Source organism: Psammomys obesus, unplaced genomic scaffold (assembly GCF_907164565.1).
Source record: "Psammomys obesus unplaced genomic scaffold, mPsaObe1.curated_primary_1811, whole genome shotgun sequence".
NCBI lineage: Eukaryota > Metazoa > Chordata > Mammalia > Rodentia > Muridae > Psammomys > Psammomys obesus.
In genome coordinates, this window is record NW_026585504.1 from 14340586 (window position 1) to 14364757 (window position 24172).

Genomic DNA, 24172 nt, shown 5'->3' on the forward strand with positions numbered 1-24172 from the left:
ATCTCCCTTACTGAGACTACAGCCTTGTGTCACCACACCCAGGGAAGGGGTCTTAACACTTCTGAATACACTTCCAGCCCCCAGGGAAGCTGGCATGGAGCAAACTCAGTGTGTTCTCTGCCCCACTGATTACCCGGCCCATGTGAGCACGGCACTGCGATCATAGCCAGGCCTTTCCCTAAGTCAGCAGACTCCAAGGACAGCAGCAAGTGTGCCCTGGCTCCGGCACCTGCGTGCAGCCTCACCAACCATCTCAGACAGCTTCCCCTCGCTCTTTTCCTCGCCAGCCTTCTTTCCCCAGAGCGCACTTTCCTCGCCTTGTCGGTGGTTGGAGCCATGGGGCGCCTGGCCTGATGTGCGGTTTTCGTCCCTCCCTGGAGCATTCTGAAAAGCCGTTAGCTCCAGGTTTCTTATTCACGTCCCTGCTGATCTTAAGAGCCTGGTACCTGCCCCAGCCTCACTCAGTACTCATAGCTCATTCCTGGCTCTGAGCCCTTCATCTCATCATCCCACCTTGCTGCCAAACTAATTTAGCTGTCAGCGTGTCAGGTTTTTCTTTTTTCCTGGCAGTCTTGCTCCTAAATTTCACTGCCGTCTCCCCCATTCCTATAGAGCCAGGCTAAGGAGGCGTGAGCTGGAGCGTGAAAACCTGTTGTCACTTTATCCATTGGGTCTTTCCCACCGGACACATTTAGTTTTCATATCCTGATTAATTTCCTTTGTCATTTAAAAAAAATAACAATTTTTTTTTTCATACAGGTCTTTCATGGTCTTTTTCATAACCAAACTTTGGGCAGAGTGCAGAGAATCTTAGGAAAGAAGGGGGAGATAGAAAGACCTGGAGGGGACAGGAGCTCCAAAAGGAGCCATAAAAACTGGGGGCCCTGCAGAAAATGATGCCTCATCCAAGGACTATGCATGGAGAGGACCTAAAACCTCAGCTCAGATGTAGCCCAGAGACTCAGTCTCCAAGTGGGTTCCCTAGTAAGGGGAGCAGGGGCTTTCTCTGGCATGAACTCAGTGACAGGCTCTCCGGTCACCTCCCCCTGTGGGGAGCAGCCTTACCAGGCCACAGAGGATAATGCAACCAGTCCTGATGAGACCTGATAGGCTAGGGTTAGACGAAAGGGGAGGAGGACCTCCCCTATCAGTGGACTGGGGGAGGGGTGTGAGGGGAGGAGGGTGGGATTAGGAGAAGATGAGGGAGAGGGCCACAGCCGGGATACAAATTGAATGAATTGTAATAAATGATAATAATTTTTTTAAAAATTTAAAAAAAAACAGAGCTTTTGTTACTATATAGATTAGATTTGTTATTTTAAAATATAACAAAACAGATTATCTAAACTGGTGATGGGGCCAAGGAAATGGAGAGTTAGGCGCCAGATTTTGCTTTCACCAGGGCCTGCAGGTAGATGAACTCTGTGAGAACTTTAGTGCCAGAAGGAAACAGTGAACACAGCTGCACCTTCCCGGACACAGAGGGCCGGGCACACAGCAGGTGTTCAAGAGTTCAACAGAATGAATGAGCGCGCATCAACACAGCGCGCATCAACACGTGGGGTCCCCAGCCATCTATTCTTTCAATTAGTATTACTTGTGCCTCCATTAGGCTAGCATGGATTGCCAAACCTTTCTGGAAAGGGACAGAAAGTGAGTGTTCCGGGCTCTTGGAACCATATGGTCTCTGTCACAACTACTCGGCTCTGTCGGCGCCTTTTGGAAGCAGCCATAGACGATGCATGAATGAGCAAGGCCGCGTTCCAGTAAAATCCGATTCCATCAGAAAGCACAGCCGCGGCCCCTACATGCCGACCCCTGGCTAAGAGATCAGGAAGGCCTGGATTCAAATCTCAGGGGTTTTGTTGTTGTTGTTGTTTTAGTTGTGAGACAGGGCAGTCAGCAGTGCAAACAAACAGCAGGGCCAACAGCTCCCTCGTGTATGAAGAACAGGGTAGAAGTTGCAGCTGCTCATGGAGTTCCCTGAGGCTTGACGGAGGAAGGCTGTGTGCAGTGGTAGAGTGTGCACTCAGAAACGGCGGTTACTAGCGTTTTGTTTCATGTTGTCCTCTGCCTCCCCTTCCTTTACAGGTGAGAGAGCAGGGACTGTGTTCCCGGCTCTGGAGTATTTTCCATAGTACCTGTGAGGTAGTTGGCCTTAGGAAGGACAGAGAGAGATAATCAAAGCCTTGAAAACAAAACAACAACAAACAAAGCAGCCAGTGAGATGCCCCATGGGCATGCCCTGCTGAGCAAGCCTGGCGACCTGAACTCCATCCGCTGGCTTCTGAAATCCCAGGCTCAGTACTCCTCTCATGAGGTGGGGGTGGGGAGGACTGGCTGGAAGCTTACCCAGAGAGTACAGCAGCAGAAGAAAGAAGACAGAGCCTGCCTCAAAACAAGGCGGTGGCCAGCGCTGGGCTTCAGCAGGGAAAGGCACTTGCTGACAAGCCTGAGGGTCGGAGTTCAGCTCCCGGCATCCTTTGGTGGAAGGACAGAATCAGCTCACACAAGCCGTCCTCTGACCTTAACACACATAAATTAAAAGTAGAATCTTTTTTTTTTTTTTTTTTTAATTAGTGTATGTGTGCCCACGGAGACCAGAACTCTGGAGCTGGAGTTTCAGTCAAATCACCCTTCTGGGAACTGAACTCAGGTTCTGTGAAAGAGCACAAGCATTCTTAACCACTGAGCCATCTCCCAGCCCATATATATACATATATGCATATATATGAGGTGTAGATATATATGCATATACACATGTATACATACATAAATATAAATGTATGAGGTAGAGAGATTTATATATCCATATTTTGTTTGTTCATTTGGGGTTTTGTTTGTTTGTTTGATTGGTTGGTTTGGTTTTTTGAGACAGGGTTTCTCTGTGTAGCATTGGCTGTCCTGGACTTACTTTGTAGACTAGGCTGGCCTCAAACTCACAGAGATCCGCCTGCCTCTGCCTCCCAAGTGCTGGGATTAAAGGCGTGTGCTGCCACCACCTGGCTTCCTCCTCCTCTCTAATGACACATTTTCTTGAGGATATACTTTCCCTCCTTCTTTCCATTTGCCCTGGCATTGCTTGAGAGTTTGTGTAGCCTTGCCCTTGAACCCCCTACAGCTGTCCTACCATCCCAAGTCCAAAGGACTCCTGGCCACAGAGAGCTTCGTGAATTCCAGGTCACTGAGACATCTGCCATGGGCCTACCCATAGCAATGCCTTAGAAAGCAGCAGGCCTCTGTGTGAGGAAGCCTGCTACCTGCCACACGGCCGGGGGTCAGAAACTCTAGAGCAGCTTTCTCAAACCACAGATGCACCTCTGACATGCTTCCCCAGGCTGGGGTGGGGGTGGGGGTGGAGGGGTGCCTTAGTCTGTGACACAGAGAATCACCATGCTGATTTATGGGTACTGTTTGAAACATCTCCTTTAGCCCAGGACGTCCTGTCTCACATTTCAGTCAGAGATGAGCAGAGCATCAAGAAAGGAGTAGAGAATGAATCTGAGCCCAGGAAAGGAGCAACAGTTGGGGGCAAAGGTTCTATCCACATCCTGCCAAAACCTGTGGAAGGTGGGAGTTGGAACAGCGAGAGGCAGGGAAGTGCTTGCTCGCCCGCCTGGCTCGCCTCTCCCACATACCGTGTGGCATTTCACTGTGGGAAGCAGAGTGCAGACAGGCTGGAGCTGATAGCTCCATCTTAATTATTCACTCTGCGTGATGCCAGTTTTTCTTGGCGTATGTCAGGGCCAAATGGGTTTGGTAAAGGAGAGGAAGGGCTCTTACAAACCCCCCAGGCAGAAACCCTTCCCTTCCCTTTGGCTTGAGGAAGGCACCATGTATTGAGTTGGTCAAAGGGATGGGTTAGCATTTCTTCAGGCTCTGCCTCTTCTGTTCAAGGCACATGAGGAGCTTGGGAAAAGGTGCGGGCTCCAAATCATGTCAACACTGCCGGCGTGGGGCTAGGCTTTGAGTGGCAAGGCTCCAGGAGAGACTAGATTGTTCCTTGACCTTGACTGACTCTCCAAGCCCAGAACTCGCTCCCTCCCTCCTCCAAACATCGCACTGTGGGCGGTCCTCTCTCTTTGAACATTTTTACCTGATTAACTGGACATGTAATTTAGACTGAATATAAAACAGAGGAAACCAGTTATCCAGAGGTGCCCTGAATCCTGCTGGTCGAAGTTTGTGGAACTGAAAGAAATCATGTGCTGGCTACATTACTCCTTGCACACACACACACACACACACACACACACACACACATACACACACCCCGCCGGGTTGCTGTGGTCTTGTGTGGCTGTCTAACAAAGTCTATCAAGTTTAACGTAGCGAGCCATCTCAGTACGTGGGTGGGTGGAGAGTCCAGGGCTGGGTTAGCTGGTAGCTTCCGCCATGAGGGGCCTGGGACTTACTCATCTGAGGGTATCCGTGTGACTGTCGGCAGAAAGCGTCGGGGCCATCCAACGGCCCGAGGGACTGACTGCAGAGCAGTTACGGTCTCGGCGAGCTGCAGCATTAGAGTCAGGAGTCCTGACGTCATGAACGTGGAGCTGACCCCTGCCATTTAGTCATGTGTCTGTCAGAAAACTACCTACGCCTCAGCTTTCCCTGGAGGAAGCGGAGGTAGCAAAAGCACTCGTCAGAGTGCTGCGTGAGGATGAAGTGGGACAGCAGGCGTGAGTTGTACAGTACCGGTCCTAGCAGGCAAGTTACCCAGTGCAAGGACTGCCCGGCGCCATCACCTCACAGGCTCCTGCTCCTACGCTCCCACGTGAGGGCCGCTTCTCACGTTTTGTAATTAATTGCTTCATTTTAAAGTGTGGGGGGGGGGCGGTGTCTGTGCACACACCTGCATGTATGTTCAGGTACATGCAGTATCTAGAAGATTATGTCAAGATGTCAGATACCCTGGAGCTGGCATTGCCAATGGGCCGTGAGCCAGCCAACATGGATGCCGGGAAGCTAACTCAGGTCCTCTGCGTGAGCAGTAGCTGCTCTTAGCTAGCAAATCCTCCCTCCAGCCACGCACACACACACACACACTTCTCACTTTTTGTTTGGATTTGGAAGGATCTGATTGACCTCTGCCAATAATCTGCAGGGGTCAGAGTCTACTGACAAGCGCGGGCTGACCTCTTCTCTTGACCTCTTCCTTCACCATTCCTCTCTAGAGGCCATGGCAGGCCCAGTTTCCCCATCGCTGATGGCACAGTTTTTCTCGGTTGTGTCCTGACAAGGGCTGGTTCCCACCAGATCCCAGCGTTTTGGAGCAGGCAGGGCCTTAAAGGGAGAGGGGGCCTGCTTCTACCCGGAAGTGATATGTCAGTGTTTAGCTATAGCAGAAACTGACAGGTTGTTTTGATCCAGTTCTTAAACAATTAATAGTTCAGAGCGAAGTACCTGAGAGCCTGCAAGGAAATGGAAAATGCGTTCGTTCTATGGTATGAAAAAAAAAATGGAAATGTAGGAAAAATGCCCTGACATGGACTTTGATAGGCCCATATTGCATATTTATGTCTTGAAAACAATCCTCTCTAGTTCATGCTCTGTTTTCTCTGCAGGTACTTGGTCTTCCTGCAGATCAAAAGGGATCTCTACCATGGCCGTCTCCTCTGTAAAACATCGGATGCCGCCTTATTAGCGGCCTATATCCTTCAAGGTAATGACTTTGGACGGGATGAATTTGCTTTTCATGCTAAGTCCTGATTACATTACTCCATTTGCCACAGATGACAACTCCTAACTTGAAGCAGAGTCCCAAGTTAAAGGATTTTTGCCAGGGTCGTCTAGAGCCAAAGAGCCCAGAGGCCCCCTGCACCCACAGCTCACAGCTAGCCCCCTGCGGTCATTTTGACCTTTGCGGCCTTGTCCTGTATCAGGCTAATGTCCCTATGATGCTGGGGAGCGCTCAGATTCCACTGTTCTCACCCTCTCACGCAACTCTCCGAAGCCTGAGGCATGATGGGATTCTGCTGCCAGCCTTGCAGCCGTCCCAGCTGAGAGCGCTCAGTGTCACAAGTCTTCTCAAGTGAGAAGCCTTTTCTTAAGGCCGATGAGGAAGAGTTGAGCCGCCTGCTGCTGATTCCCACACTGGCCACGGGAATGTGTCGTGACAATGTGGGGACTGTCATGCCCTTCTCTCGTGAAAGCTGAGGACCCTCAAGTGCTGCTCCTCAGAGCTTCCTTCGTCCTCCAGGCAGAAATGGCTGAAGTTTCCATTAAAAACATGAACCCTTGATTGTGAATCAGGGGACGCTCAGAAGCAGCTTGAGGAGGACCTGCAAAGAGCTTGCTGGCAGGAGAGAGGTCAGCGCTGAGGTGTAGGAGAGAGGAAGTGAGCCCGTGGGGCCCTGGCCCTGAGACCAGCCTCGTGGGGAGTGTGGCAGGTGCCCTGCATCCAGAGGCCTCCAGAAAGTCCCCCTTTCTTTTTGAAAGAGGAAGTCGGGCCTGCTCTGGTAGCAGTATTGAACTTTTCTTTTAATGAAGTCTTTTCCTCGGGTCCACCCTGATAATTATATCAATTTTTTTTTTTTCAAAAAGTATTTGGTAGCCAACATCACTATTTTCCCTTTTGAAGCTTTTCAAATAAAATCAAAGTAAATGACCTCAAGGTTCAAGGTCACTCATACTTCAAGGAAAGCAATCTCTTTTGTTAAACCACAGAAATTTCCAAGGAATTTGGAGTTTGGCTGGTTTTTTGATTTGGTTTGGTTTGGTTTGGTTTGGTTTTTTTTTTGTTTGTTTGTTTTATTTTTGTTTATTCTTGAAATATAGTCTCACTGTGTTGTCGGGCTGGTCTTGAATTTTCGGGCTCAAGCCATCCTCCTGCCTCAGCCTCCCCAGTACTTGGGGGGTACAGACATCTGCCATTACCAAGCTCGGCCCTGGATAACTTGGAAGATGCTATAATTGCAGTAAAAAGCACAGGCCAGAGCAGAGCTGTGACAGGGGCCTTGTTTTCCTCTGAGCGTTCGCTTCGCCTTAGCTGACGTGTGTGTGTGTGTGTGTGTGTGTGTGTGTGTGTGTGTGTGTGTGTGCGCTGCTGTCCAAGAGAAGGAAGGGGGACAGCCAGGAAGCTGCTGGAAGCTCCTCGTTCCTTTTCTGAACTACCCTTCAGGGAGGCTGGTAGGACAGGACAGGCCTCACAGCCTTGGAGGTGACCTTCCTGGGCGTGGCGCTGGGAAAGCCACCTTAGAATCCAGTGCTCCTGCCCTTGGCCACTGGGTCCAGGCACCTACCGGTGAGCCCACCGTGAACACTGGATGTATTTATCTGCTTCCACGTGGACTGAGGCTTGGGGCTCAGAGCAGCTTCTCTTGTTCCTGCTGACATCTGCAGCATGGCATTTGGGTATCTAACTGAGGCACAGGAGTTCTGTTTTCCTGACCAAGCTCGTTGTTTGCTGCCGCCGTGCAGAGCATGGCTCCCAAGCCTTCCTGGGGAACCACACTACCGGCTTCTGCTGCTCTCGTATTACCAATCTACCTGTGGCCTCAGAGCTAGGGTCAGCCATACCATCTCTCAGCCAGGAGTGTACAACAGGACAAGGAAGGCCTGCATCCCTTCCCTGTGGGCACGGCCAAGCTCAGGGACTGCCTCTCGCCTTGGCCCCTGAGCTGTGCGTTTACCTTGTTGTTTTCTCTCTCTCCTGCCCTGGAAAAGCGGAGATTGGGGATTATGACCCGGGAAAGCACCCCGAAGGCTACAGCTCCAAGTTCCAGTTTTTCCCGAAACACTCAGAAAAGCTGGAAAAGAAAATTGCCGAGATTCACAAGACCGAACTCAGGTGGGTGACACTCTCTTGAGGCCCTGGCCACTGAGCACACAGCTCTGGGCGGTGTCCTGTGCTCTCAGAGGCTACTTGCTCACGCAGAGTAACGCTCCCAGCACTGGTGGGATGTCCTGTTTTCAGGGATCCAATGACAGAACAGCCTCCCCCGGCAGGGCCAAACTCTCCACCAAGGCCAGTTTAGGCTCGGGATTAAATGTGACGCTGCAGTCCACACCATTCTGAAGGTGCCCTATCCTGTCTCATCTCGAAGCTAAGCAGGGTCGGGCCTGGTTTGTCACCCAGCATGCCCGAGACTCCTGTGCCAGGGATGCCGTGGCTGATACCCACAGAGCCTTGTCTTCCTCAGCCTGGCTTAGCCTACCCAGATTATGCAGAGCCATAATATGAATATCAGCCTTTCACCCACGTGAAATAGGCTTTTCTGTAGATTTTTTTTTTTTAAAGTTCAACGGTAGAGTGTCTGGATTGTACACATGTCTCACGCTAGAACACAGGTTTCCCAGATGGGTAAACTCTCTAAAGCAAAGGTATGTGCACGGGAATGCTAGAAACTAACAGAAGCCGGGTTGCCATTTTCTTTATTAAGACAATTAAGCAATAATAAGAAAAAAAAATGTATTAAACAACATAGAAAACATAGATTAAATTTAAACTACACTTAAAATAAGAATTGTGTTTATTTTTCCTTATTTGGTGCATCTTAATTAGACAAAACCATGGGCTTCCGTGTGCGTTTTGCTCCCTTTTTAAGACACTTTAAAAAGAAGCAAAGGAAGATGAAAGCCACAGACTGTAGTCCCAACCTGAATCATTCATGGAAGAGTATTCTGGGAGGAAATAAAGTGGACAAATTCCGTGTGTCTGTGGGAAAACTGGAGATAGGGTAGTGGATAAGAATGGGGAGACATTTGTTACAAATTCTTAATCTGCGCCAAGATTCGTGCATTTTCTGTAGTGAGGAAGGACTATGCCTCCGTGGGGCAGGGTGCCTCTGCCAACGCCGAACCTAAACTGAGCCTACCACACCATGACTTTGTCCCCAAAACCTTCACCTTCCCTCACAGGTTTTGTGAAGGAACATAACCGAAAGCCTCCTTAGCATTTGCAAACAGATGGTCAGTGTCTGGGGTGACCCGACAGGCTCCTATCAAAGTTGCAATCTTGGGTTTCTCCAATCTTCTCAGTGCAGCGCCCAGGCTCGGCCTGGTCACTGTTAGGGAAATGGTGACCCCTTGTGGTAAGGATGGGTATGACACAGACCTACTTGTGGGTTCCCATCAAGGACGTGTGCTGGCTGCCCAGCAGGCAGCAGGGACATTTCTGCTAGTTCAAGGCAGGGCATTCCTCAAGAAATGAGGACCCTAATGGGAGGACCCTGGAGATCTGAGTCAACTCCAGACGCTAACAGATTCCAGCGTGGAATGAAGACACTCCTAGAAGGCAGATGCTGGCATGTGGCTGCCACATAGGCATTTTCCAAACACCTCCTCGCATCTCAGGTTTGTTGGTAGGTGTGGGGGCTCACCTTCACCCTGGAACCTGCAGACATGGACTCTGCCTCGTTTTCCTTGTGTGAAAAGCCCGAGTTTTCTTCCCTTCTGCGACTCCGACAGCTCCCGTGGGCTCAGGCTGTGTGCTTGTTCCTTGATCTACTTTCCAGAAGTGGCACAAAGGCTGGCATGCCACAGCGCCGAGGCACAGCAGCCTCTTCAGGGGCACACCCGAGGGAGCCTGGCCTGCTTCTCGCTTGGGTGGGCTTGCTTCCTTCTCTGCCGTAGGACTTTAGGCAAATGGTGAATTTAGAAACGGGCAGTGTTTGTCCCTGCCCGCCAGCCAGCAGAGCTGACGCCTTCACAGTCTGCTTTTCCACGGCTCTGCATGGCCGGGGAGCCCAGAGCCAGTGCCACCCACCACCGCCGACTCCGTGGTGGCTTCATTTACACAGTCCCGGAGGCAGGCAGGAGGAGAGGCCTCTGCACACAGCATGGCAGCATCTCCTTCGGCTTCTCCCGGGAGCCCTACATTCCTGTGCTCGCCTCACCAACAGGGTATGCTGAGCCCTTTGGAGGCCGGTCCAGATCAGCTCATAGACAAGAAAGCTGTAGCCAGTAGCCAGCCTACAGATGTGTTTTCCCCTGTCTCCTGAATATTGTAAAATGCCACAAAATCACGACCTCTGACTTCTGGAAGTGATGTCGGATAACCTTTAATTGCAGCACTTGGGGGGGAGAGGCAGGCAGATGGCAAGGTCAAGACCAGCCTACTCGTAGGGAGTTCCAGGCCAGCCAAGGACACTGTGAGACCCTGTCTCAAAAATAATTTTTTTTTTCTCATAACATCTGGCCAGTGAGATGGTTTACATGGCGGCACTTGCTACCAAGCCTGACACCCCGAGTTCCATCCCCAAAGTTTTATTTGTACGTATGGATGTTTTGCCAGAATGTGTGTCTGTGTGCGGTGCGCGTGCAGAGCACTCTGAGGCCAGAGGAGGGCATTAGGTCCCCTGGGGCTGGAGTTACAGAGGTTGTGAGCTGCCATGTGCGTCCTAGGGATCAAACCCAGGTCCTCTGGCGAAGCAACCAGTGCTCCCGACCGCTGAGCCATCTCTCCGGCCCTCACTCTGAGTTTTAACCTCAGGCTGGAGTCTCTGAAGTTGGTTCTCCAAGCAGGCAGGGGAACACTATGAAAGTGTGTGGCATACTCTAATCAAGTCTTTTTTTTTTTTTTTTTTTTTTAATGCCCAGGGGAGTGGCAAAGCCTTCTCCCAGCCAAAGTGGGGCCCAGAGAGCTGACAAAGCCTTCCTCAAGTGAAAAGGTTGACTATGTGTGTGTGTGTGTGTGTGTGTGTGTGTGTGTGTGTGTGTGTGCGCAGAAAATGCCCCATTGTTGCTTTCTTCCCCCACACAGACTTACTGCCTAAAGATGGCTCTCCTATGGAGCCTCCTCCCAGCAAGGTCAGCTAGACCTGCCTCCTCGACTCAGCTGTATGGAATAAATGACCCCGCACCCTCTCCCCCGTTCACACCGAGCTTCCCAGGTGCTGCAGCGGCTGCAGCAGAGAGCAGGGTCCGCCCAGGTGCTCACGTCTTAACAGGGAACGACCCCTGGGGAGCCGCTGGGACGGGAGCCCTGAGACCATCTCCTTTTCATTCCAGCGGTCAAACACCAGCAACGTCCGAGCTGAATTTCTTACGCAAGGCACAGACATTAGAGACCTACGGCGTGGACCCTCACCCGTGTAAGGTAAGCCTCCTCCCGTGGGGAGGGACCTCGGGGTCCGGGAGCACCTCCACCTGGGACCCCCTCTCAATTCAGCGCTGCCACATCACTGTCGGGATCGGGGGGCAGAAGCCAAGCCCCACTCTGGCAGCTGTGGGTAATTCGGCGGAAATGGACGCAGGAGTCCCGTGAAGGGCCCCGCAGGAAGCCATCAGCAGGCGCTCAGCAACCGCCCATCCTTTCCTGACCCTTGATCTCGTTTCTTTCCAAGAGAGGGTTTCACTGACCGCGGTGGCGCGCGTCCCACGTGGAACCGCAGTGGGGTTACACTGACTGCATTAGGTACCTGTGAGGGTGAAGCGGGAACCAGCCAGGGCCGCTGCCTGGGAAATTGCTGGCCCTTCAGAGACGCCCACCTCTGAGAGCAGCGAGACCTTCCTTCCCGTCCCTGCTGCTTTGACATGCTGGTCACCGCCTGCAGTGCCAACAGCTCTAAGACTGGGAGCCAGAAAGGTCAGGGCGGTCTTCCTCCTAGCTGAAGGGACGGTGTAAGCAAAGGCGTGATGCGTTCCCAGGGTGACCGTCACAACGTTCCAGCGGTGGCTTAAAGCGTGTCCTGCCTCTGCTAGGGGCCGGAAGCGCTGCCTCGTGGTGCGGAGGGGGTCGCTTCCTTCGGAGGGCCCTGAGAGAAGGCTGCGTCCTAGCCGGCTCAGCTTGGTGGTGGCCATCGCCTTCACCTGCCTCTTGCCATTGTCCCGCCTCCGCCTGTTCCATGTCTAAGAATCTTCCCCCTTCTCAAAGGCCATCAGTTACACTGACTTGGGCTCCACCTCACGGCCCTGGCTTAATTTTAATCTCTAAAGACCATATCCCTAAAAAAGGTCACGTTCCCAGTACTCGGAGCTAGGACTTCGGCATCTGAATTTGGAGGGAGGGGAGACACTCCAACATAGAAGAAAATTAAGGGGCACAAGGGGCAAAGCCCTGGTGAGGGGATTTCACTTTGCCTATGAAGTAATAAAAACCTGGAGGGCACAGTGGAATGCAAACCTTCCCCCCCCACCCCACCCCCGCCACACACACACACCTGTCCGCTGTGAAGCTTGCTGCCAGGCAGGCCAGCAGGCGTGGGCACATCTACACACAGCTACAGACTATAGATGAGGTAAGGAATTAACAACACTTCCTAAATATATGCCTTCTGTGTAAACAAACTGGTGTAGGTTGGTCGTGATGGTGCACACTGGTAGCATATGTTGAGGAGGCAGAGGCAGGAAGATCAGTAGTTTGAGACCAGCCTGGCCTGCACATTTAGCCAAGCCTGAGGCTCGTGGCTTTAATCCCAGCGCTCGGGAGGAAGAATCAAACGGATCTCTGTGAGTTCTAAGCCAGCCTGCTTTCCAGGCTACACAAGTAAGATGCTGACTAAAACACAAAAATCTTCTAGCTACTCTGTCGATTGCTTAGACACTCTCAGCAGGAGGCAGGGACCTCACAGGACAGAAGCGTTGCGGGGGCATCTGGCTCTAAGCTCCAGTCCTGACCAACTGTTGGGGCCTTGCTGAGTTCTGATCCTCACTCTTCTCATCTGTGGGGTTAGCAAGCAATAAGCTTGTTCCCTGAAAGTCTGTCACTCTCAGACCTCAAAAAACCAGACGAGTACAGCTTTCCCTATACAAAACCAGCCCTGAAGCCCCCACAATCGTGTACCCACACCCCCGAAGAGAGTGTGCTCATTAGAAGCTGTCAGATCCCTTCAGTGTTAGAGTCCAGTCCCCTTGAGGCCTTCCGTCAGAGGGGTGAGTAGGCAGGCAGTACCCCAGGCATGCCCGCCGACCTCAGGGGGTATGATTTTGCTATGGCCCATGGAAGCCGTGAACCCTGACAGCCAGACTGGTGTCCAGCCTCAGGTCATGTGCGCTCCAGAGCTGTGGATTCCTGGCTCAGCCTTGGCTTTGACAACTTAGTCCCATCTTGGGCACCCAGAGGTTGAGGAGGCTGCAAGAGGGAACCAGGCTCTATTCTCTGTATGGCTGTAGCTTTTCAACTCCTAGAGAAGAAGGAGGGGAGCCACGCAGGGTCCCCGTCCCACTCAGGGCTGGTGGGTACTTTCATGGTAATTGTCACTGACTCTGAGGCCAGTCTCAGGGTGGGCCCTCTTCTCTCTGTCCTGTAGGTAAGAAAATTGATGCACCAGAAAGCCAGAGTTCGAAAGGCTCTGAGTGGTAGAGAAAAAAATCGGAACTATCACTTCTGTTGTTGTGCAGCCCTATAGGAGAGAAGCCTGACTGTGTGGGAGGGGAAAGAACAGCTGCCTCATTGGACTTTTATCCCACATTCCCAGACCTGAGCTGCCTGCTGGCCTGGGCCATGTCAAGGCCCCACTGCAGACTCAAGACATGACCCCCGGGTCCTTGTTTTAGGGCCTGGCCATGTTTCCTCAGCCTTCCGAGGGGGAGAGCAACTGAGAAGTCCTCACTCTTATCATCAAGTAGCCTCACCTCGGCAACGAGCTAGCAAGCGCTCCCCTTAATGTCGCTACAAGGAGAGCTGAAATAAGCCGGCACGCTCGGTGTAATAAATACCGATGATTTCTATTAACAGGGAGGCAGTGACTGGGCCCAGGGAATCTGGGGCATGCAGCCCCAGGGAGGACAGAAGAGGGATCGTTCTGATAATTAAATGAGGGCAGAATGCCTTGCTGGGCTCTGGGCTCCTGGACTGATTAAGAAGCCAGCGTTGGCCCTGAGCGTGCTGACGGCTGCTTTCTGCCGGAGTGTCCTTGTCTGGTCGTAGGACCAGCGGGGAGGCTGCCGGAGGGTGTCCGGGTCACACGGCTGGCAGGCGTCACCCACCTCTGGCCTTTGCTGTGGGTCTCACTTGCTCCTACTGTGTTGCAGCCTCCAATCCCTTCCTCTTACTCGCTGCAAGTTCATCACCACCCGGATCTTCCTGCCCCAAGACTTGCCTTTTCGGCCTAGCTCCCACACCCATTTCCCAACCTGAAAACCTTAAGCCGGGCACAGTGGCACACACCTGTAATCTCAGCACTGTTAGAGGCAGAGGCAGGCGGATCGCTGTGAGTTCGAGGCCAGCCTGGTCTACACAGCGAGTCCAAGACAGCCAAGGCGACACAGAGAAACACTGTCTCAGAAAACAAACAAGCAAGCAAAGAGAACCTTAACTGTCAGCATTGAAGGAAAGAAAGTCAGATGTTAGGGTTTGTCTGTTCGACAGCGTTAGTAGCTATGCTCATAGTGACACGGCCATGATCGTCTGTGGTCGTCCGCTGTGCAGAACTTCTGAGGTAACAGCACTAACTTAAATGTGGAGACATCAAGGGACTTGGCTACAGTCATGCAGTACAGCCAGACCTGGGCCTAACAGGCCCGTGGCACGGGCACCTTTCTGCCCGATTGCTGATGGGGCAAGGTGGACAGGTGGACGCAGCAGAGGCCCTCCAGCCACCCGGCTCCCTCTGCTCCACTTTCCTTCCCCAGGCCGACCTCCCCCCCGCCCCCCTAGCCCAGCCGTTTTCTCAAGGGTCACCTAAGACCATCGGAAAACACAGATGTGTGTATCAGGGTGGCAAGCTCTGAGGATGAGTGATTCACTTTACGACTCATTAACAGTAGCAAAATTACAGTTGTGAAGTAGCAATGAAAATCAGTGTATGCCGGGGTCAGCACAGTCGTATTAAAAGGCCGCAGCCTTAGGGAGGCTGAGGACCACTGCTCTAGCTGCTCTTCCTTCTAGGCCTTTTCCTGTGTCTCAGAAGACGTTATGAGATACCCTTCCTATGTCTGCCTGCTCAAGCCTTCTCTTATCCCTGTAAGCATGTACTTCCCCTGCCATAGCCCAGGGCCCCCTCTGACCCACATCACAGTGCTACACCATATCTGCTATACTCCCGCTAGCCTGTTCTACACCACTGAGGCCTCTCTCCGTGCGTCTGTGGGTCCGTCCTGCACAGGGACAGAATGCCCAATGCCCACCCTGTATCTGAGATCGGCTGCCTCCCTCAGGCATTCTCCCCACAAATGCCACTTGCCTTGACCCTTGTTTATGCCAAATCAGCTAAGGTAGACCCGCTGCCTCCTGGCAGGAACCATGTTTGTGTGCTGTGCCTGGTACTCATGCTGTTACTCCCAGCACTGGTGACTGGCAGGAGGAAGCCCGGCCATGTGACGACAGAAGGAAGCAGGCTTACGTCTTCTTTTAAAAGCCCTTCCCTAGGCCTTTGGGTTAAGCGACACTGTGCTTAAGGCCAGGTGTCTAGATGTGCACAGCCCTGAGGAAATGATGGTGATTCTATGCCTGGGCTGAGATTCTCACACTTGCAAGCCTGACTCTGTGAGGCAGCTTTAAATTAAGCAAATACATTTTCCCTCGAGGCAAGGCTCGCTGGGCCCTGCAGGGGATCCAGTCTCTCTAAAGCCAGTCAGGCTAAATATGTATGCCAGGGTGGAAAGCTTGGAAGATGAGAGAAACCAGAACTACCCTCTTTGATGGCAGAGTTTTCTAGCCATCTCCGTCATCACTCATGTATCCTGAAAGCAGATCCTCACCCCATCTCTCCATCCACTGGTCAGCCTCTTCCGCGTGGCACTCCTCCGCGTGAGGGTAGCAAGCCCCACTCTTTCTGACGCATCTGCATCCCACTTGCTCAGCAAAATCCCAAGCCTGGTGCCGACAGACAGACCCCGGCGGCCTGTGGTTCCCGGCCGTGGTTCCACTCAGCCGGTTGCCACTGCTTCTGTCTCCATCTAAATGCCCCTGAGGTAGGAATCCCACGGCATTAGGGGTACCAAGATGATGATAGCCTGACCATTAGCTCATTCATCTTGTCTTGTCTTGGCAGTGCTTGGGGCTGAACTTAGAGCTTGGCACATGCCAGGCAAGTGCTCTGCCACTGAAACACATCCCTAACCTTGTTCTTTAACTTCTTACTGAGTTACCCAGGCTGACCTTGAACTTGCTCTGTAGGCAGACCTTTCATTTAGAATCTTCCTGCCTCAGCCCTGGGAGAAGCTAGGGTTACGGGCCTGACTGGTAACCATTTACATACATACACACTTCACCTGTCATAAAATTCAGCCTTCTAAGTGTGCAGTCCAGTGGTTTTTAGTAACTCACAGTCACCACCACCATCTAATTTTAGACTATTTTTATGATCCCCAGAAAGATTCAGTCATGTTGTATACATGAGGTCCTCTTCCCTCTTTACTGCTGAATAATATTCCAGTGCAACGCCATCTGCCACTTGCTTATTCACCCAGCAGTTGGCGAACGTTTTTCTCTGCCAGCTGGACTGGAAATGCCCACATTGTTTGGCTGCTGTAGAGTTGTTAACATCCGTGCCCCTATAGACATGTTAAAACTCCCTTGGGCATACACCTAAAAGTGGAACTGTTGGGTCCTGTGGTAACCGGGTCTGAGCATGCGACCATGACCACTTTAAAATCCCGCCAGTAACACATAAGGTCTTGGCATTCTCTCTGTATCCAGTGTACAGTTCCCATCGCACCGAGGCTCCCCTGGCAAGAAGCAAGACCGGGCCTCGAGCCATGGTCTTGTGCTCTTAAATGCCCTGAGCTCTGACTGTGACCCACTAAAAGGCAGCTACCCCGCTTCTCCGCTGAATAGCATGGGTGTCTGTCTGTGGTTCTTGAGACAGGCTTCTCACGAAGCTTAGGCTGATCTTGAACTCACTATGTAGCTGAAGAGGACCTGGAACCTCTGATCTTCCTGCCTCCACCTCCTGAGTGCTGGGACCAAAGGTTTTTTTGCCACTACCGCAGAGTTAGAATAGTGTGTTTTGCACCCTTTCTCCCCTTTACCTGCACCTCCTGGCCCAGTGAAAAAATCTTTCCCTTTTACAGGATGTGTCGGGAAATGCTGCGTTTCTGGCCTTCACTCCTTTCGGGTTTGTTGTTCTTCAAGGAAACAAGAGAGTCCACTTCATCAAATGGTGAGTGTCTGTCTTCATTCCAGAAGACAGATGTGGTTCCTTGCACATCACTAACTGGGGAGGGCTGTGGTACCCAGGTCCTCTGTCTGTGTGGGCCGATGTGGTTTGCAACCTCCTCCAAAGCCTTGAGAATGAACTGGCCAAGGCAGTGTTTTCTCTTCTGAGGAATTCTGTTCTTTCAGGGGGTGTCACTGAGAGCCAGCAACCTCTGCAGACACAGAGGGCCCTGGGGTGTGATCTCGAGGGAAGCCTGCACTGGAGCCAACCTAAGGGAAGGGGGTCCCCCAAGTGTTTGAGTCCATCGGTCGCTGAGGGCCACAGCCAGCATCATTAAGGCCATTCAGGATCATCTCAATTCATGGCCCAGGGCCCTTACTACTCTGCCCTTGCTTCCCTTCCTTGTTTTGTTGTGGGGGTGTGGCTGGCCACAGGTTTTGTGTGTCGATTGACATTTGAACATCCTGGGACGTATTTGCTGCCCCATCCATACAAACATCTGCCATTCTCATCAAGAGACTCTACAATTGAGCACCTATAATATTTCTTAAAAATACTTGGATTTTTTGACAATTCTGTACGTATGTACAATGTATCTTGATAGTTTCCACCCCAACCCATCCTGTCATTCCCCTAGAGGACCTCACACACCCCAATACATGCCTGGCCCCTTTCATGTCCTCTTTTTTTGTTTGTTTTGGTTTTGGCTTATTTTCATTTGTTTGTGGCTTTGTTTTTGTTTTTGTTTTTGTTTTTTTTTTTGAGACAACATTTTTCTATATAGCCCTGGCTGTCCTGGAACTTACTGTGGAGACAAAATCCACCAGCCTCTGTCTCCCCAGTGCTGGGATTAAAGGTGTGTGCTGCCATGTCCAGCACTTTTTATGTCCTTTAAAAAAAAAATCTGATTTTTTTTTTGAGACAGGCTTTCCTCTGTGTAGCCCTGGCTGTCCTCTATAGACCAGGGCTGGCCTCAAACTCAAGAGAAATCCACCCGCCTCTGCCTCCCCAGTGCTGGGATCAAAGGCGTGTGCCACCACCGAATAGCTAGAAAAGAAAAAAAAAAAACAACTTTTTGAATTACATTTATGTATTTTGTACGTGTGATCACACCACTGCACACGTGTGATGGTCAGAGGACAGTTTTTCAGAGTCTGTTCTCTCCTTCCACCACGTGGGACCTGGAATTGAACTCAGGTCACCAGGCGTGGCAGCGGCTCTCGCCCAGCCGTTTCCACAGCAGCACCCCTCCCCATTTAAAATGTAACCCAGAATCAGATCAGTGCTGCCTGCATGTGCAACCCACCAGTAGCCGCACAGACCCCAAAGAAAATGACACACACACCATCAGTTGCCAGAAGGTCCTCAGGTAATGTTGGCTCCTCACGCGCCCCTCCCCCGCCTGGGCTGGAATTTACTAGCAGGGTTTGCTCTTGTGAAGGTTGTGTGCGTGCGTGCAATCGCCGCACCATGTCCAGGAAACAGCAGCTCACAGCACTCTCCCCCATCCTCTGGCCCTCACGTGTCCCCACCTGTTCTTCTGCTGTGTTCCCCGCGCCTCGAGGGGGTTGCTGTAGCTACCTCCCTGAGAGCTGAGCACTCAGCAGCCGCTTGCTGGCTGCACTCTGGCCAGTTATGAATCCTCTGCATTAACTACTGCTCACTGCAAAAAGCAGCTCCGCCGACCGAGGCCGAGCACTGGCCTAAGGGTGTAAATACAGGTATTTAGAAAGCAGCCTGACATGGCTGTTCAGCGAAACAACAGTAGCAGAACCCAGGACCTCATCAGCTACGGCCTTCTGGATGTTTCCACAGCATCAGGCATGCATTCCTGTGAAGCAGGCCTCAAATCCAATCAAAAAGTTGGTTATGCCCTAACGGTCATGCCACTGTTGGGCACCGGTGGGCACATACTGCCTGGCAAGTTAATGTTGTAGCTGCAGGGCCCATCACTGGCTAAGCCCATTGGTAACTCTCTCTCACCTTTCGGCACCATGAAAGCTACACAGAAGGAAGTTTCCAGGTTGATTTCTCTACGTTCTGTAACCAAAGTGTGTATCTTTAACAATAGCGCCTTACCATGTGGTTATTGTGGGCAACCAAGAGCACTGACAGTGGAGCACTGTGTGGCTTGGGGGTGCCTCCCTAACCAGGAACTAGTGGGAGATTATCCCACACTGGCACTGGGACTTTCATCCAATAACTCAGGCCTTTGGGGAAAGAATTGTCTACCCATACAAGGTACCTCTGTTCAAACTTTTTTTTTAAATAAGTATATTTTAAAATTTGTTTACAAAGTAGTAGTGTTCCATAAGTTTTTTTTATCATACATGCTTTATTTTAGTTAACTCACCCCTCCATCCCCTCATCCCCTCATCCCTCACCATCCTCCACCCCCACTGTAACTCCCAGAACCAGAACACATTCTCTCTCTCTCTCTCCATATAAATTCTGCTACCCTCTCTAAAGGTTCCTTCTCTCCTCTCTAATTACGGGCTCTTTCTGGCTCCCTCACTTGTACAGGCACTCCACAGTAAATGCACAAATCTAAGAGCCCAAAGCTAGGGTGGACGTTTGGGAGAACACAAAGTTGAGCCCCTGTGACTTTTGTTCTGAACTGGACCTCGGCCTGCCGTTTCTAAGCTAGCTAGCTCTTCTGACAAACAGAACAGGCTTCCCTTGGTCCAGGAGAGTTTGGTTAGGGAAATCTGGTCCTTCTCTTGCTTCCGTTATCTTCCCTAGAAGAGTGAAGCATGGCGTGAGAAGAGTTGTTTTCTCATGAATTTTCTTCTCGGGATGCTGCAGTCATCTTTTCCCACGCTCCCTTTTACAGCTGATACAGACACACAGCCACCTTCCTACCCCAGCTTGTCCTTGTGGGGGATGGCAGTATGGCCGAGTCCTCAAGAAACTCCTCCTCAGACATGTGGCACTGGGTCCCATTCACAGGACAGCTGGTTTCATGGGGTAGCCAACACACCTGCGTCCCGGGCTCCCCCGAGTCGGCTCCCACCATTGCGGTACTTTCTCTGTGACAAAGTGAGGGTCTGACCTCTCCTTGCCAGCAAAAATGCTTTTCAGAAGACTGAACAGGATTGGGCCACTGCTCTCCTTGTACAGGTCATTTGCTGCCTGAGTGTCTGGACTATTTGGTGTTCCTTGAAAGGGTTCCATTCTCACCAAAGCCTCATGTCTAGACATCAGGTCATCTGTAAAATAGACACTCTCAGTCCCTGAGTTACCCCTGCCTCCCCAACTTTCTCCCACGCACCCTCTCCCTCTTGTCTCAACTTCAGAGTCAACGAGGTAAACCCAACCTCTCATTCAACAGGAAAAAGGGAAATCGTAGGCCAGGTGTGATGGCACACACAGGCACACTCAGGAGTCAGAGGCAGGAGAATGACCTATATGTCAAGTCCAGCCTGGTCTACACAGTGAATTTCAGGACAGCCAGGGCTACACAGTGAGACCCGTCTCAAAAAAAAAAAAGCAAAGAGTAAACCCATCTGCCACACTCTTTGCCTCTCGTATTTACCTGAGTATAAGACTGATGGTTGTTGGTCAAAAGTGACAGGGGAGATGACATGGAGAGGCTTTGACTGGTTCAAACCTGTAGTGGGAGGCTGCAACGTGTCACTCTGACCCAGTCAGTCATGACTTCTTGGTGAGAACAAGCCACACACACCCCCTGCCCCGTGCTGCCCAGCCGTAAACCAGGTACCTGGTTATCACTGCCTTTTTACAACCTACCAGGATACTGAGATGCCCCTAGAGACGGCAGGATGCGAGGGGTGGCAGCTGTGCGGGACCGGACCTCCTGAGGGGTGGCAGGCAGAAAAATCATCTGCATTGGGGGATCAGGCCCCGAGCTGGGCACACAGGAGTGGCTGAGGGGGAGGCCCGGTCTTGCGGCTCTCGGGGGACGTCCAAGTAAGTCCCAAGCAGTTCTCCTCCCACCGCGTAAATGTGACAAGAGACTGAGAGCAGTTTGTGGAGGTGAGGGCTAGGCTGTGCCATGTACAGTAACCATGTCACTTCTTCTGATTTGTGTCTGTCCCACGGGTGACGTACCCCAGTATCCTGTTTGCCTCTTTTACTGCAGCCATTCACTGGGCTGGTGGCTTCAAGGATTTTTCTACAATAACCCCTAAGCCCCTTTCCTGGTCAGTACGCTGCATGACTGTTCCATGTAATCTGTCCTCTCTTTTTGGTATGTTGCTCCACCTTTCCCTGAGATTGTCTGACATCTGTCCGCATTAAACTGCATTTTCCACCCAGTGGCACAGTCACCTGAAAGCCTCCGCCCCGCCCCCCTCCCCCGCAGAACCCGGATGCATTGTATTTCATTATTTGGCTGTTACCTTCAACACTGGCCTCTTTTGTCAGCTGCCTGTGGCATCTTATAATCGACAGTCCCCTCAGGTAACGCACCTGGGTTACGAATCGAATCCGGAAATGGCCCCCCCGCTCCCCCCGCACTCATGTCCCATGCAGATGGTTCCCTTTCCTAGCCACTGTCAATGAGCCCTAAGTCCTCCTAGTATTACAGCGTGGCTGACTGGAAACTTGGGGGTCGACCTGTCCCAGTGACTGTTTTCCAGGACCACTGCACCACTGTCTCGTTTTCAGTTCTAATTTTGGCTAATACTGTGTCTGTGCCTGGAGCCCCTGCCAGTCGGGTGGGCTGCCGAGAAGCGGCCCACGGCAGGTGACGGCCGCTCTCTCTGTGCTTCTAGGAACGAGGTGACCAAGCTGAAATTCGAAGGAAAGACTTTCTATTTATACGTAAGTCAGAAAGAGGTGAGTGCTGGCTTCCCCCTCTTCAGAGAGGGTGGGGGCGGAGCAGCGGTCCCTCATGACTGGAGCCAGGAGTGAGGAGTCCAGACAGAGGAGGCCATCTGCCTCCTTGGCTGAGGTTAAGGTGGAGCAGTGTAGGGTGGGAAGGCCTGGAGGGTCCACTCAAGAGGCCGGATTTCAGGAAACGTAGTCAAAGGAGGTTCTCCGTCCCGTGGGGAATGCCAGGGGGGCTTTCTGCTTCTCGCCTGGGCTTTGTTAGGCTTACCAGGTAGAGACGGTGCCCTGATGCGAAGCCCTCTTAGCCAGCCACCTGCTAGAGGGCCCCCAGCAGCACACAGGAGATGGGCTCCTGGGCTTCGCCACCCTCCTCAGCTGTGTCTCTATGGGATTTTTTTTTTTTTTTAAACAGGAAAAAAAAATCATTCTCACATATTTTGCTCCAACTCCAGAAGCCTGCAAGCACCTCTGGAAATGTGGAATTGAGAACCAAGCCTTCTACAAGTGAGTGGACACCTGATGGGGCCCGCAAAGCTGCCTCTAGAGGAACAGGCAGGCCAACCTTGAGAAGCAGGGAACCAGCAGAGTGGTTCTGGCGTTACCGCGAAGGCCCAATGGGTGTCTTAATCTGAACCACTGCCTTGTGGTGCCCTGGAAGGCCCAGAAGACAAGAGTGCCATGAAAGATCCCACACAACCTAGAGCAGCATCCTGACCTCAGATCTCAGCCTCGGGGAGACCCTGGGGTTTCCTTCCTGGTGGGTAGTTCAGGGCCGAGTGCCCAGGAGCCTAGGCTAGGTGGCCACTTGGCCTGCTACTGAGAAGCCAGGTTTGAGCCAAAGGTAACTTTGCTTGCCAGAGAGCCTGGAGGAGTCTGGGGGATTAAAGTGCACAAAGATCCGGTCCAGGGAGGCTGAGGTTATGCCAGGGAAATGCTCTGATTTGTGTTTTACTAGATGCTCTGAGCTGGGGGTGCAGTTCACTTGCTGGAGTTCTGGCCTTACAGGAGTGAGGCAGGAATGAGGTTCAGTCCTCCGCGTTGCCTAAACAGGGCACGGTAACGAATGCCTGTAATCCAGCTCTCAGGAGCCAGAGACCTAAGAATCAGTTGAAGGTCATCCTCAGCTACAAACTGAGTTGCGGGATAGACTGGGCTACATGAGACCCCCTGTCCAAAAAAAAAAAAACAGAACACCTTGCCAGCTGCCGGCGCCTCAGCCCAGAGCTGTGTGAGGGAGGCATGCACAGTCTCTAATGCTGTGCAAAGATACGAGCACAGGGTGAACTGAAAGGGCAGTGTGTATGCCACCCCGTGTGGGCTTCCTTCTGACTCGGGGGTCACTTGGGGGACCCCACTGTTGAGAAGGCCAAAGAGACAGTGTTCTTTGGCTGCCGTCTCCTTCACCCGTGAGGACAGGGCCCAGGTTTGGTCAGTTGCATGAACCTAGAGAGAAGCAAATTTGAGAGACAAACTCCTAGGAGCGGCCCAGGAAGGATGGGCTCCCCTGGGTCTCCCCAGCACACAGGAAAGCCCTGAAAGGTTGGCATTGCCCTGGGAATTCGGAAGCATCCCCAGGAAGAAGCTACCCAGGGCTTTTTCTTGAATCTGAAGGGAAGTTTGAGGTAGCCTTTGCAGAGAGCTACCGGCCCATCTCCCGTTAACTTGAGGTGGCTTGGGCCATGTGTCACTTAACCTTTCCTTTGTCGCAGGCTGGAGAAGTCAAGCCAAGTCCGCACAGTGTCCAGCAGCAATTTATTCTTTAAAGGGAGCCGGTTCCGATACAGGTAAATAGTGACAGTAAGTAGCCATTCTAGATCTCTTTCCAGTCCCTCCTCTAGAGCACGCTCCGGGTGCCTTATCCTCTGAGACAGATAAACCAGAGCTCTCAGCAGCGCCCGGGCTTCCTCCCAATCCCTCGGAGCCTTTTACTCTAATCCTCGGGAGCTGTCTGTCTGTAGGTCTCTTCTGCCCTCATTTACCCGACCAAGTGAGAATCAGGCTCCTACCTCAAGATTTTAGCCAAATATGAAGCAAGCTTTATTAAATACTGGCCAGGACAATGGACACTAGTCAGGTCCACACCCAGGATTTCCAGAGTATGGTGCCAAATTACATTAGACAGGGGCTTATAAAGGCAAAATATTACATCCTTCCTGCCTTCATCAAATCAGGGGCAAGCATACATTCTAATGTACTTCTGTATGTCCTCTGTGTGGTCATACATATCTTGAGCAGTTGGGAGCAACCAAGCTTGTTTGCAGAAGCAAAAACGCATGGGTGGTTGGTACCTTATATAGCCAGCCTCCAGCATCCCAGGAGGTTCTCTGTCGTCAGCTAAGTGGGGCTTACAGGTCAGAGGCATTCTTGTTTTATAGGTCGTTTAAGCACAACAATTA

The 24172-nt window shown here is 51.8% G+C and overlaps 1 protein-coding gene across 4 annotated transcripts in view; it reads left to right on the forward strand.

Annotated features, from left to right (window-relative positions):
- Positions 1–24172, forward strand: part of Frmd5 (FERM domain containing 5) — a 244617-nt gene that overhangs the window by 213770 nt on the left and 6675 nt on the right. For 2 of the 4 annotated variants that reach the window (XM_055624449.1, XM_055624612.1), the window contains exons 5-11: positions 5565–5662; positions 7666–7789; positions 10951–11038; positions 16897–16985; positions 21719–21782; positions 22189–22280; positions 23486–23560. In XM_055624449.1, the coding sequence (XP_055480424.1) occupies positions 5565–5662; positions 7666–7789; positions 10951–11038; positions 16897–16985; positions 21719–21782; positions 22189–22280; positions 23486–23560 (630 nt within the window). The remainder of the gene's footprint in view (positions 1–5564; positions 5663–7665; positions 7790–10950; positions 11039–16896; positions 16986–21718; positions 21783–22188; positions 22281–23485; positions 23561–24172) is intronic. The other 2 variants (XM_055624534.1, XM_055624688.1) reach the window with 1 other exon arrangement.